General features: G+C 41.8%; 4 protein-coding genes across 4 annotated transcripts in view; 2 read left to right on the forward strand and 2 right to left on the reverse strand.

Annotated features, from left to right (window-relative positions):
- LOC126568301 (microfibril-associated glycoprotein 4-like) overlaps positions 1-14,885 on the reverse strand; it is a 566,870-nt gene that overhangs the window by 149,245 nt on the left and 402,740 nt on the right. The gene's annotated exons all lie outside the window — the stretch shown is intronic.
- LOC126568442 (histone H1B-like) overlaps positions 1-14,885 on the forward strand; it is a 236,502-nt gene that overhangs the window by 101,660 nt on the left and 119,957 nt on the right. The gene's annotated exons all lie outside the window — the stretch shown is intronic.
- Positions 4,351-4,800, reverse strand: LOC126567650 (C-type lectin domain family 4 member K-like). Its single transcript, XM_050223866.1, has one exon. It carries the CDS (start codon positions 4,798-4,800, stop codon positions 4,351-4,353), a length of 450 nt encoding a protein of 149 aa, XP_050079823.1.
- LOC126567651 (perlucin-like protein) lies at positions 5,035-5,558 on the forward strand. Its single transcript, XM_050223867.1, has 2 exons — positions 5,035-5,095; positions 5,173-5,558. The coding sequence occupies exons 1-2, from the start codon at positions 5,035-5,037 to the stop codon at positions 5,556-5,558; spliced, it is 447 nt and encodes a 148-aa protein (XP_050079824.1).

Consider the following 14,885-nt stretch of genomic DNA (forward strand, 5'->3'; position numbering starts at 1 on the left):
ATGCACCAGCGCATAACGCTTCCTACCGGCCGGGAGTTAATTTATTTAACGATCACCTTTCCTAAAGTGGTCTTAAATCATTGTCAAGCAGAATCTTTTCGAAACGACCAAGATTTACCCCGGCTTCCGCCCTTTGCAACCGGAGTTCATCTTAGCATCTTAAAATCACCGCAAAACTCAAGAAAATACACCCTCAAATGCCACAAAATGCCGCTACGGTGTGGTCGCAACAATGTTTGCCAATTTTGTGATGCTGTAAATGTTGTTGGAAACGGTTCAGTAAGCTTGTCAAAAGACTCCGCATCCGCAAAAGCCGCAACAAACGTACCATGGGGGAAGGGTGGTGAACGACAAAGTGAAGAGCTGTATGTGTCCGGACACAGTTTCAGCTAAAAATAAACCCTCTCTCTCTCTCTCTCTTGGGAGGCTTTTACTGAATCCAGCCGGGCAGCTAAAGTCAGCTGACATACTTTTCAACTTTGTTTCAACCAACCCACTGAAGTCATCATACAGTCATTAGGAACACAGCAAACAACACGGCCCAGCGGCGGCCCTCACCACACTCGGACAACTGGTTCACATTCTTCCGCTTTCTTCCAAAGATCATTTGTTTGCTATAATCGGGTCTAAGAAATCTCAACTTACGTAGGGCACCTTACCACAATTGTAAAACACCCTTTTCGGTCATCTGCCCCGGTGAAGGGATGTGAAAACCGCCCGAAGAAAGTCCTAAGACTGACACACAAAACATACACATTATCCGAGGCACCAGGAAAATGAAGGATGTGAACATCCAGCTGACCCCTGACCGGGTGCTGATTGTTGTGTAATTGAACGTGACACCAAACCCATGTCCTCCTCTCGGCCATCCTGGCTTCCCAGGATGGCGTTACTTTTACCCTCAAGGATGGAAGCGTTTGTGTGAAAGTAGGCCTAATGGCTAGAACTTGTCAACCGGTGTAACGAGAGTAAACTGAGCTTGTGTGTGGAATGCACGTCAAGATAGTTGTCTTAGCAAGTACACATGTGTATGCCCTCTATAAATAGGATCACGGTGACGAGGATTGCCGTTTTGCCGATAAAGGTGCGTCTTCATTTGCATAAAAAGGTGTTAACTAACCGGCACCCACATTAAGTCTATGAATTAATAATGATTTATTGGCCATTGATTTCACACGTCACACGTTGGGAAACGGTTTCCCAACACAAACATCTCAGGGTCGAAGGGTAACACTACAGTGGATCCCATTTCTATAGAGCTACACTAGTTTGGGGACAATTGAAAGGATATACAGACTTTCCTGTCCTTAAATTTATTTTGTTAAAATTTATGGATGATTTTGGCAACTACGCTATGTTTATTTAAGGATTAACTCTAAAGAAAAACGCTGTGTTCTACAGTACTTCGAAATTTCTTGACCACCAGCCATTTCACCGCTCAAACTATTAGACACCAAATATTGTCTCCGGTGTTTTACTGACAAGATTCGGACGACCACGAATTCCAGGATAGTTGGCTAGGCATCAGTCCCTCAATTGCATTCATCATTGTCTGGATGGATGAGAATCTTCAAAAGAAGCATCGTCAACGGCTCATTTTTGCCTTTAAACAGCTTCTGGAACCAAGTTTTTCTATGATGAACCTTGTCGAAATGAAAGCCTTATTGCTCTCCTAAATCCCTGATGCATTAGCATCAGGGTTTATACAACAATGCTGTGCTATAGTTTGCTCCAAATCTATAAATCACCCAATTCCCTCTACTTTATAGTTTACAGGTTATTCAATTTTTTTTTTGTATTGATATGATTACTAGTGACTAGCGATACTGCCTGTGAAGAAGCAAGGACGCACTGTGTTAAACGAGTCGTTTTTTGTCCCCAAACTAACCATAGAAATATTTTTCCTTACAATGTCCCACAGCTAGTGAACCGAGATTAACGCGGTGCGAGCTTTATGACGTGTGAACAGTTTACATTTTAATGTACTTTCGTTCAACCACAACATCGTCTTGCTAAAGGGGGAAAATTGAAAGTTGCTGCCCAAACGGAATAAATGGTCAAAACTCTTGCATTTTCCCCCAATCTCGCACTCCCTTATCGTCTTGCTCAAAACAAGTTATTGAGAATTGAACATAGGAAAAGCCAGCAGGATCATAGTGTCACCTAGCGCTGGATCCCTATCCAAAGGCGGAAGCAAATAACATTTCAAATATTTTCCGCGTGGGTGATTCTTTGGTGAGCACAAGACTCCGCTTCAGATAAACGCCACACATCAAATCTAAACCGCCCTTCACTAGCTTCCGCTTCGTGTTTGGTGAATTTCAGTGTATCGAAATTTACATACGGTTCCGGACGATAAGGCACGCACGTCTTTGCTTTGTGTCCGTTTGTCTTGCTGCCCTTTGAATATTTTGTTTTTCTTTCCATCATCTCACCCTCGGTTTGGGTTAAACATTTCTATCCCGCCTGTCAACCCTTCTGTGTATTGTGCTTGTATCGCTTTCAACCGAATGTCGATGAAGACATTGCGAACCATCTCCAATTCCCTGCAAAACGTAACAATTTTTACAATCTTCTCGATGGAAAATACGGGAAAAAGTAGGGAAAAATCTTTGCATTGTGTTGATGAAATGGTTTGTAAATGGGTCGATATCGGTTTTGGATAGTGCGCAACAGAGCGCACGTGTTGATTGACACCCTAATACTGTTGGAGATGCAATACATTTAAATTTTCATTATTGGTAGCTTCGACAAAGAAAATGTTAAAAAGCACACAAACAATTTAACATTAAGGAAATATTTCAAATATAAATCACCCTCAAAACAAAGACCCAGACGCTCCTTTAGCTTGTCTTCCAAGATGCATCATATCAAAACAAGTGGTTATCGGCCGGTAGCAACAGAACAGAACTGTTCGAAACTGTTTCACCTGATATAACTTCCAATTCCTAGAACTCGGCCGGGTTTTCTGCAGGTTTGTTTATACGGTGGCAGTGTTATTCTCACGCTTTAAGCCTTTGCTAAATTTGTTCCTATTTTTTGTTTACAAACGTGCGACAGCTGGTTACATTTCAAAAAGGGGTTTTACTCGAGTAGTATTACTTGCTACAGTTGGTTATTTGTTTTTATGAAATATTTTTCTGAATACTGATTTTGTTTTCCAGTGATTGAATTGTTAAATTGTTAATTCGTTTAATAATTCAACGGGCCACAAGGTCTTTTTGAAGCATCTTAAAGCTATTTTAATTTAAAACACAAAACGCTGGTCAACACAATGATACTAATAAGCACATGGACTCACTTGACGTATACTATTTAATAATGGAGGGCGCGTCATATTGGGCTCGTAGCAGTCACACAAAAATTTAAACTCACAACTCATTGACAAGAATGGATCGGAGAAACTGGAACGAGTCTAACGAGGCTTTCTTCAACATAAAATAGTCTCCTACTTTATATTGTAGTAGAAGTGTAGGCGACATCGGCGCCGGTCTTCAAACGGCAGGACCGGGGTTCAAATCCCATCCGGACCGTCCCCCCGTAGTGAGGACTGACTACCCAATTATGTGGTATCGTCAGTCTAGTAAGCCATTTCGATGGCCAGCATGACCTTAGAGGCCGTTAACCGAAGAAGAAGAAAGTAGTCTCCTAGCCCGAAGAGTCCACGCCGGGACGTAAAAGTTGCTCAAAGAAAGTAGAGCCGGCGTGTAGATCGAATTGTCCTAAAGGACTGCTTTTAAGGATCTCGGCACGTTACAAAGGTAAGCTGCCGAAGCGTAAAGCAGCTCGTACCAACCAATTCTAATCTACGGAAGTTCACCATCGACGTTTGAAAAATTTTAAACAAATTAATATTCACTATTTCACTCCTACTTTGCTCAAGTTTGATCCTCAAATGAACTTCTTTAAGACAGACAGGGACATTTTAAAATAGGATAAGCAATAACGCAACCACCATTTGGCGTCCAGCTTTCAAAGAAGAATACAAATTTCTGTAACAAACAAATAAAATAATTTGTTCAAGTGATCATCCAGTTTAGCCAGTGGCATTCAATGTACTAAGAAGCCCTATTATCACGCCGAAGGAATATACTCTGAAAATTTCATTCACGTCGCCGACCAGCCGTTTCGAAGGACTTTGAAAACAAATACACGAGAAGAGAAGATTATTTTTATACATTTTATTCCATTTATTTCATTTTACAAAAGTGAAACAGCTCTTCATAATTATATCATTTCATTGTACAACTCGATTTGATTTCAGATCACATCAGAAAACTCAAATGGAATTGCAATGTTCGACAATCAGCCGTTTGAATGGTGCATGTGATAAAATTTCAAGCAATCGCTTTAATACGTATACTCACACACATAAAATTGTGTAGCTTCGCAAGAAATATCATTCCACTGTCCATTCTTCGAACCATTCAACGACATACAGTGTTCCACGTTGTTACTGTTGTTCGGTTCTCCATCCATCCAGTTCGTCCATCCTCTAATCGTGCCTACCGCTTTGTTGCGCGATAACCAAAGCCACGATCCTTCTATGCCAAGATCCGTACCGGATACCCACCAAACCTGGGACGTTGATGCACCAGAATTCTTGATCGCGGTCCAAATCTGTTCCGCCTGGTACGGCGTTTCAACTGCTGCCAGATATCCGCCATTCTTGATGCACTGATGCAAAGCTTCGAAGAATATCACCTTGGTGTTGTGAACGGTGTAGCGTAGAGTCAGCGCCGGTGGTACTACCATCAGCATCAATCCTATTACAGCAAGTGTGACGAGCTTGGGGAACATCTTGGATACAGGTTCAGCAGTGCACTGTTATCAGATATGATCGGCAGTGAGACTGTTGGCTAGGTTTTATACCCAGCGGTGTAGTCGCTGCATAGAACATCTGTGTAAGTAATTGAGCTCACGAGCAAGAGTATATAAAGTCTGACAGAAGTATTCAACTCCACACTCAGCACCGCCGATACTGAGCAGACAGGATTCTTTCGAAAGGCTGTTTAGAACTATTGTAACGTGGAAATGAATTTTAAGTTACTTTTCACTGTTGTGACCTTTGCAGCACTTGCTAGCCTCGTCCAAGGTAATTGTGATTAACACATTCTTCAAACATTGGTCACATCATAATTCTATTGATTCTTCGTGCTTGTTCCGGGACAGGACTCAAAGTGTTTGTCGCGTACAAGAGAAGCATCACTGCAATGCAAGCAATGCAAGTGTGTAAGCAGCAGGGCGGACACCTAGCATCGATCGAGTCCGCTGCCGAGCATGATCAAGTAATAGCTGCCATTACTGCAACTGGATACCCGATGGATACCCCGAAATACTGGCTGATCGGAGGATCCGACCGTGGCATTGAGGGACAGTGGTTTTGGTTGGGCACCAACAAGGAGATGAAGTACAAAAACTTCCGCAGTGGTGAACCCAACAACGACAACAACCAGGATTGTTTGATGATAACCGATGTTGCGGGGGCGAAGCAGTGGGACGATGTTTGGTGTGATACTTCTTGCTATGGTTACGTGTGCGCGTATGAGATTGTTTAGGTCGTGCTATAGAGCAGAATCACTGCAGATCAGTGCGCTAAAAAAAACGCTGTTCCTGAAAAGACATTCTTGAACCATGGGATCATGAAGAACACGTCAAGAGAAGTGCTACAGAGAATTCGTGAAATACATCAACTTTATTAGTAAACTTGTTTTATTATTGGTTTTTGTACCTGTACTCACAACAATCTATCACAAGAGGTAGATCTATGGCAGAACTTAAGTGTATCTTAACATCTCGATGTGATTGTAAAAGAGGACTTAAGATCAACGTTTTTTTTTTTCTTTTTTCTTCTAATGATTTTTATACCTCGATGACGGAAAACAGCAGTCGGGGGCCGTTCCAACACTGCCGTAAAAGGGAGGCTGACTATTTCCACAGTATTCCTGCTGCGAAACGGAGCTTGCCGAGCAATCCTTGGGTCCGACGCTAACCACGCGGAGCTGAAACTGGTTGGTTGAATTGCCAAACCTGCATTCACAATAGTCATAAAAATAGTACCGGGCCAACCACAACTACGCCCATCTGAACAACCAACACCCATCCAAAACCGGGAATGCCTGGAATAAGGCAAAGAATAAGGAGGAAAAACCTTATCAATGCGTTTATATAATTTAGCGGTGTTGACAATACGGCATTGTACCGTAATAGTTAATTGTAAATAATAAAAAATCTTGTGCTTTGTTCAAGGTAAAAAATAAGACAAAATTTTAAAAAAATATTCTAATATCCAGACCCTCGCGTACAGCTGGCTCAGATTTTTTTTCGGAACGCCACAAAAACAAGCTCCACCGACTGAGTAAATAATGTGCAGCTGTAGAGTGCATTACACTCCAACGTATTTTTGCTATCCGAGTGTGTGGTGTTGTGACAGCTGGGAGACACCTCATTCAACACAAAAGTGCCAAATGCACATTTCAGACAACTTGTTCTAGCACAACCCTGATGGAATAGAAACTCAACGAAACACGATCGTATTTTTCTCCTGAGACTTTCGCGAAACAACAGTCGGTAAAAAATGCAAGGGCTCGGCACAGTAAGAGTAATCACAAAGTAAAACATTATCAAAAAATCTCAATCACTATACAATTATACGTTGAGGAAGATGGCTTAAACATTTTAAAAATGGCCTAAAGTAAAAAAACAGTATATTTCTAGTGATGTTCTACACATGAACACTTTCGCAGAAGCTTTCGCATACTTCAAACTGTTCCTCGTATATAACGGCAATATTCCTAATCGCTGCAAAAACCTGTTGAAGCAATGCAAATCATTTCAGCACACAAATCAAATGTAATTGCAAACTTTTCTCTGCATGTAAGCTGACCATTCTCGTATCACCCCGTACTCTACTAAAGAAAACATATTTCTTCCACAAACTTAAACCCTTTGCCGTGCACAGAAGCTCCCTTTATAAACCGCCCTGCTAGATGATGGAGAGGGACTTTAAATTCAATAACTTTGACCATTACCGAGCTCTCTGCTGTGAAATATTACGGTTTTTGCACCTGATCCCTATGAGCCTGGTTTGTGATTAGGGCACCGAGCGAAAAAAAAGGGGTGTTAGTTGGTAAATTCAAGCGCACGCATGAATTATGTGCGAAAGTTTGCACACGTTTGCCCAGGTTCTTCTGCTCCCTCAAAACCGACTGGTCACACTCTAGTTGACCACAGCCGAAAACAAAAACCCCCAAAACAATACGAACGAACAGCAACGAACTACAATAACCTGCTAGCCAGAAATACATCAACACTAATAAGTATTAATTCGAAACGATTTACAAACCTGCCACTTCGAGTCAGAACTTTAACTTCGCACGAGTAGAACGTGCCGAGGGTCTTGGGACTTTTTATGAACCAAATCCGTGGCGCATTATGAGCTAAATCTCATTTTACCCTTCCCATCATCGGTAATCGGGCATGAACCTCAAGCTCAAAGTGGACAGCTGGTTATGATTTATTGCTCGAAACGGGACAAGCTTCCATAAGCCAAAGACACATTCGAAGACCGACGGGTACCGTCGACAGTAACTGAAACACCGTGCAGCAAGCTGTTGGATAATTTTCAAATTTATATGATAATTGCCTAGATCAGACCCATTTGCTGGACAATGCGATTCCCGACAATACCCCCCCACGCACACAGCGATGGAAACTACGTTCATAAATTGACCGGTTCGGTTATTGGCCGATAATCGTCATAATCATCATCACATTTGCTCACACAACCCAAAAAGGGCAACGACGAAACAACGCTGCAAATCGGTCGGATGTAGTTTGTACCATATGTAACAAGATTCACACAGCAAATCCCTTCCGTCCAGACGGCACAGCATCACTGTACTGGTAGTCGGTCAACTCGGGCAAGCATTCCAACATCCTCTGGTGTGGCCCTTTCATCTAAAACACAAATCCCGCTTAAGAAGAGGATTTGTAAGACTAAAAAAGTAAAGCGAGGAAAAAAAGATCAGCCTTAAGGGTGATGATGGTAACAAAATATATTACGACGGTTCATTTTTTCGCTAATCATCGTAAAACATTGTCGGACCCGGTGCGTATTTGGGTGGATTTTTCGTTTGGAAGGTTTTTCAGGGTAGGTTGGAGCCGAATAATCCGTTCAACTAGTGAGCAATCGGCTTAGATTAGGCTTTTTTTTTTGTTGGCGATAGTGGAGAGCAAGAAAACCATTGTTATTTTGAAGGATGACATCACGAACATGGTCGAAGCTCGTGACGCCTATCGAATTGTTCTTGGTCCGTTTGATACAGTTTTAGTTTTGTAGCTTATCATTCAAAAGAACTTATTTCTGATGTCAATTTGTTCCACAATCATAACGATTTAGTTTTGTATACCAAGTATGTGGGTATTCAGTGCTATAAATTTGACACTTTTCATCATAAGTTTATAGTTTCATAGTTAAGGCACTAAGCAATGCATGTAGCAACTTGTAGCCTCTTGTCCAAAGCCTTTGAAAAAGGCAGTCCAGACAGCTCTTTGTGGGTCTATACTTGGACCATTTTTAGAACACGCGTCAAATAGATAGCCGCACTATCACGCTGTTATTATAGCACGTCCCTCAAAGCCACTTATAGGAACTGGTCAGTATTTTTATAGAATTCTACCTTAATTGAATGAAAGCTGTTATAATTCTACACCGGAAAAACGTAACATGCTACGCATATTGAAATCAAACATCCCAAAATCGATTGCCCACATCGGGCGATGACAATTATCACCGGAAAGGAATTAATAATAAATCATTGAGTGACTTTCCCTCGATTGCCATATGTTTGATTAATTTTCCTTTCCTAATCTTCCATCTTTTTTTTTCCTTCACACTCCAACTCTTTTAATCGCAAAAAAAACCTCAACCTGGACCTGGGGACTCTAGAAACGCGTCCGAAAATGTCCTACCCGCCCCAACAACGCCCGCAACAAACTGGTGGGCCAATCTAGACGCGTCACTTATCAGTGAGACTTCCGAGTGTGTATCTAGTGTTTGTCTACCTGTCGATGTCATCACCCGGGCCACCCTCGACAGCGCACACGTGGCGTCATGCGTATACTAGTCATAAAATGATTTATGGCACTCACCATGCTACTTAAACATGAGAACCTTGCGCATTATTATACGTTTCGGTTGTCCCTCCCCCTTCCACAAGCCGAAACCTCAGACACCAAACGGTGGCTACCAGTGGATTGATATTATTACGATTACCGAAAGAAGGGGGGCTTCCAGACGCGTGCAAACGAGTGAGCTGTAAATCAAACTATTTCTATTTGCCATTCTCAGTTTTATGGCTGTGTGCCTCCACTTGGTGTTTGCTAATGCATATTAATTGTATTGCTCACACGCAGCTTCTGTCTGCAAGAAAATGAAGCTAATATGTTATGAGCATAATTTCCAAAACTACTGTTCAGTCGTGCAATCTGTATATCGGTTTGAATAATATTAAAATTGAACTAGGAACCTCCTGACGATATATCAGATAGCACTGTCCAAACTTTCTCTCGCAGCTGCATCAAACCCAAGGCGAATGAATAGTCTCGCATGAAGTACGCTAAAGCTTCCACTAACTGCTCGATAGCCGGGTTTGAAAACTGAACCGTGCCCGTGTCGTGTTCCAGAGCTGCCACGCTAATTTACGATGGCAACGCTGTGGTGTCGTTCTCCGTTAAGCTGTATTTACTGTTTTCCAATAATTCCAATGCAAGCCAAAAAAATAACCCATCCTTTGCACTCACACACTCTGTTTATTTTTACCCACAAATTGTCAAACGATATCCCGGTCCGGCCGACGGGCCAAACCAAAGCCAAACGGCGCCTGCTGCAGTAAATTGTACACCCTTAATTCCCTGCCTAATGAAAGAGTTTAACAGTGATTGACAAAAATGGTGTGAACTCGGTTCCAGCTCGACGGCACCACTTGGCCGGCCCGTTGCACACGCACCGCGTGATTTTCACACTCGTCGAGTGCGTCACGACGAGCGGAGAATATATACTGTTGCCAACCGGTAGGCGCATAGGCCGGCGTTAGTCCACTTTCCAGCAGGACGATTCACTTGCCAGTCGATGGGGCGCCAGTTCGGTGTGCTTTGTTGACAATTCACTCCAACAGTTCGATCGGTGTGCTGGCCAGAATGGAATGCAATACAACAACACATGTGACGCAAAAAAAAAACGTTTGAAACCGGGCAACATAAATTTGAAAACGGCAACAAATCGCTATGCAGAAAGCGAGTCAACTTTAGCCCTCAGGTGGGATTAGCGGGGCACCAATCTAGGGGGCCAACGGGGCAAAGATAAGCAATGTTGTGCACGTTAAATCGAAACGTTGCGGTCTACAGAACATGTGTGTTGACTACATTGTTTCAACGTGGAAACCATATTCATATGGATTTTTGATCCATTGTTTTCATAAGAAAAATTGTAAATTTCTTAGGCAAATGAGTTAAAAAAATTGAACATTTATTAAAGTCAAAAAGCATTTAAATTGGGTTTTATTTACATTTCTATATATTTATATTACTCAATTATAAAATAATTTTTTTTTTATTCATAAGGGACGGCCAGGCCGTATTGCTCAATTATAAAATAATATTACAATTTAAATTGTGAAAGACAATCCGAAAAATCTGAAAGATTCTATGCGTAATTGTCATAAAATTATAACATTTTTAAATTTATTATTTATTCATTTTTAATTTTTAATCCTTCCAGTGTTTCGACAATTATTGCACTTACTTTGAACATAAGACCGAAACATGTATTGATTTTTATATTTTCCATTAGACTCATTCCTCAGTATTCACTGCCTTAACAGCAATGTAATAATAAAATTTGAAAAATGTTTATTAGAACTTTTAGTAATTTACATTTGTAATAAAGGTCACGTAAGAAATATACTTATTCTAATTTTAGAATATTTTTCTTTAATTATTTAACATGAATATGTTTGTGTTGTAGTTACTCACAGTAAGTCTTGTGTGTTTCAGCTATTATTGGGCATATAATAATCACTTGAATCAATTTATATTAATGGTTACATTTTTATATTGTTTTTATATTAGTTAAGGATGATCTTACTAAATATTGATTCTTTCTATCGATCTCCTTTGCATTCTTTGAAGGCTTTTGTTACAGTTTGTTGGCTTATGTCAAATTATAACGTAAGATAATTTCAAACAATTTTAACTTTTCCTCACACTCGTATTGTATTCTTCGTGTTAAACGCATTAAGCCTTTGTTACACCAATACAGCAAAGTTATTATTGCGCGACACTAAGCAGAAATGGTTGGAAAATTTAATTTCCACCTCTTCAATCGAACCATCATTTCCTTCCTGCAATAGCGCATTAACCGGCGCATTTCAACAAAAAGCCGTTAAGTAGATCAAAACCACCCACCGCCAAAGCTACCAACTGCAGCAGACAATGCGAGTGTTTCCGTTTAATTAAACTATACCGAAAATGAAAATCCTCCAAGAAATGGTGCTCTTCTCTTGCCTGGCAACATTTTCCCGGTGACATTCCGCTAGAAAATCGCTTCTCTGCATCCAGTTGTGAAAAGCGGTTGTATTTGTTTTTCCTACATTTCCACCAACCTCGCAGCACTCGGCAAAAGATCTTCTTCACTCGAAGCACAAGAAAAAAGGGGTGTTCGAATGGAACATTTGATCCACCCTCTTCTCTCTTTTTCTCTCTCTCTCTGTTCGCCCGGAGAAAGCAATAAAAAAGATATCATCAACATCAAATGCCATCTCCGTCCCGACGCTTTTCTCGAGGGAAACGTGAAATGGGACACCACTTTTCGGACATTTTCTCGCACCTAGGTGAATGTGTTATCCTTTAACTAACGGGCGAAATACTTTTCGTTTTCTTTTTCATTCCAGTTTACCAAAAAAGAAAAAAAACACGATAGCGGACACACATTCTTTGCATTTTCCCAGCGTGTTTTAATTATCCTGATTAACGTTAAAACGATTTACTGCCCAGCGAGCGGGTTACATTTGGGGGCGTGGGGCGAGAGCAAGAGATTAAGACGTTCGAGTTCGGGTTGAACTTATGTCCAAGAGGTAAGGGTCAGTTGAAAAAAAAACCAAAAAAACCAACACCACCAATTCCTTCGAGAATTTCCCAACTCGTTGCTGAGGGACCGATTTTGATCCTGCTGTGCAAACAACGGTCAAAGCTATAACCAGCAAAGATGAAAACAGACCAGATATTAAACATTCTTAGTCCTGTTAACGTTTTTTTTTTTTTCCTCACCTAAAGTTCCTTAATTCTTAAGCTAAACCGAAAAAAAAACACACACACAAACCCACACAAAGAGTACGCCCAAATGAACAACTCACCGAATCGTTTCGTTCGCTACAATCTTTATGGTAATTTCTTCATTACTTTTATGATCTCGACCCAATCCAACCAACCAACCGGTCAACCGGGAAAAAGTGGCACAATTATTAGGCAAAATAAAAGGAGAAAAAAAAAGAAACAGATCCCCACCTTACCAACTTTATTTCAAATCGTTTCATGTATTTTTTTGCGCCTTCGCATCTTGCTCGTTTGCCATATCATTGCATTATTAACATTTAGCACCTCGTTTTTGTTGCACAATACAACGAGACGGACGCAAAGAAAAAAACCTCGCACAAAACCCTGTTTTATCTTTATGTGCGTTGTGTTTCTCGTTTTGTGGCAAGTGGTGCCGAACATATTTCATTTAAGATGATACACAGTGTGGCTGATTTATTCCACTGTGCTTCCGGGTAATTTTGGAAGGTGTTGAGAGCTGACCTGAAAGGAGTCCTCATCATCTCTGTATAGGTTTAATGGCGTTGTTTCACGGTTGAGTTTTTCCATCTGAATGTAAGGGATGGATTTAAGGATTTTGTGCATTATTTTCGAGCTTCAACGTGCACATTGTGCAAACATCTTCAACGTATAGGCAGTGCCGACTTCTAATGGTTGTAGCTGTAGCAACGGATACCACGACATCGACCACATCCTCTGGTCATGTGTGGAGTTGCATCGACATGCGCCGGTCGCTATTCCGGCCTAAAAAGTAACAAAAATTGGTTTAGGAGATCCAAAGTCGTAACTGGCGACCTTGTCGTTGACGAAATTTCTGGATTCGATACTACAGTAACCTTAAAAGGTTTCTTTGGCTTTCGGGTTCATGCGTTTTGCAGGTGACAGGATCGCCAGTGACAACATTGGATCACTGAACCAAGTAAGTTGGGTTTGGGAAATGTGAAGTTGTGCCTTATTGTTGGAGGAAGTGTGCGTTTTACCGATAGCGGGCCCGTCAACCACAAAATCGAAATGCTGGCAACGAGATGAAGTATCTTGGGAGCCGCTGTCAACCCCCTGGACGCTTACCCCCCTAGGATCCAGAGGACATGAAGAACGCAAGGATACAGGTCAGCAACAACATCAACCGAGCTCACCCGGGATAAGGTGCACTTAAACTGTGGGAGAAGGAAACTTTTACCCTGCATATAGCTCACTCACTCACTCACTCATGTTGGCCTGCTCTTTTAAAGATCACTGTTGTCGTGACATGGCCCGGTGAACAATAAATCTCCAGGAAACTTGAACCCTGGCTGCAGCTTCCCATCCACGTAGGCACCCGATCTCCGACAGGTCACCCTTCACCTGATCCAGCCAGCGAACTCGCTGTGCCGAACAGGGGATCGCTGACGACTACCTTCTTGGCGGGGCATGAGTTTAGCATCCTCATAACATGCCCCAGCCATCGTATCCTGCCGGTCTTTGCTACCGTCAGGATGTCCGGTGCTCCGTATAGCTCAGCAAGCTCGTAGTTCATCCTTCTCCTCCACACTCCATGCACGAACACACCGTCAAAGATGGTACGGAGGATGTGACGCTCAAACACGCCAAGAGACTCGTGGCCATGTAGGACCACCGGGCGAATCAGTGTGCGATATATCTCACATTTCGTGCGGTCTCGAAGTCTTCTGAATCTCAGCAGACGGTGAAAGCCGTAGTAGGCACGATTCCCCTGAACAATGAGTCTCAGGATTTCGCTGCTGACATCGTTATCCGAAGTTACGACAGTCCCAAGATAGCAGAACTCCTGTACTAACTCGAGGTTGTCGCCGTCGACTAACACGCTGCTTCCCACTCGGACTCTATCACGATCAGAGCCTCCGGCAAGCAGGTATTTCGTCTTCGTCGGATTGATCAATCCAATGCTGCTTCACGTTTCAGTCGGTTGTACGCCTCACACACCTTGTCTCTGTCGTCCTGTCAACGATGTCCCCTGCATAAAGCATATAAGGTAAAAGATTTGTGAAGCTAGATATAAGGTTAAATTTGAAGGAAAACGGCCTTGCCGTCATTATGAAATTTTAAAAAAAGTTTCGATAAATTGTAAGCTCATTAAAACACAACAAATCTATCAAATGTACCAAGTTTGCGATCTCTAATTGCTATACAATTTTAAACATTTCAAAGAACAACAGGACATATTTATAGGTCTAGCCAAACATTTTTGCAATTTTCTATGTTTTATTCAAAGCTAACACCTACTAGACTAGTATGCAACTACTCTCAACAACAACCCGGAAGTCTATAAATCACTTAAACATCCCCTTCGGTCGGCAATAAAACGCACCATCAACATCCCTCCCGTTCCTACACGTACATCGCCGATACAAACTGCAATCCCGACACGCAATCCGTCGTAATTTCCGCGTAGGACAACAATCTTAAATTTGCTCGCATCCCCCTTTCGCATGCATACATTCGCCCACATATATTCGCATAATCCAATAAAAGTGCCACCGGAAAGTATTACCTTC

The sequence above is a fragment of the Anopheles maculipalpis genome, chromosome 2RL (genome assembly GCF_943734695.1).
Source record: "Anopheles maculipalpis chromosome 2RL, idAnoMacuDA_375_x, whole genome shotgun sequence".
Lineage (NCBI taxonomy): Eukaryota > Metazoa > Arthropoda > Insecta > Diptera > Culicidae > Anopheles > Anopheles maculipalpis.

What these genes read in the sequence shown, in the direction of transcription:
- LOC126567650 (XM_050223866.1), bottom strand. Translation starts at nt 4,800, where the DNA reads ATGTTCCCCAAGCTCGTCACACTTGCTGTAATAGGATTGATGCTGATG.
- LOC126567651 (XM_050223867.1), top strand. Translation starts at nt 5,035, where the DNA reads ATGAATTTTAAGTTACTTTTCACTGTTGTGACCTTTGCAGCACTTGCT. An exon ending in ACTTGCTAGCCTCGTCCAAG is followed by an intron (nt 5,096 to 5,172) that starts GTAATTGTGATT and finishes GTTCCGGGACAG; the next exon opens with GACTCAAAGTGTTTGTCGCG.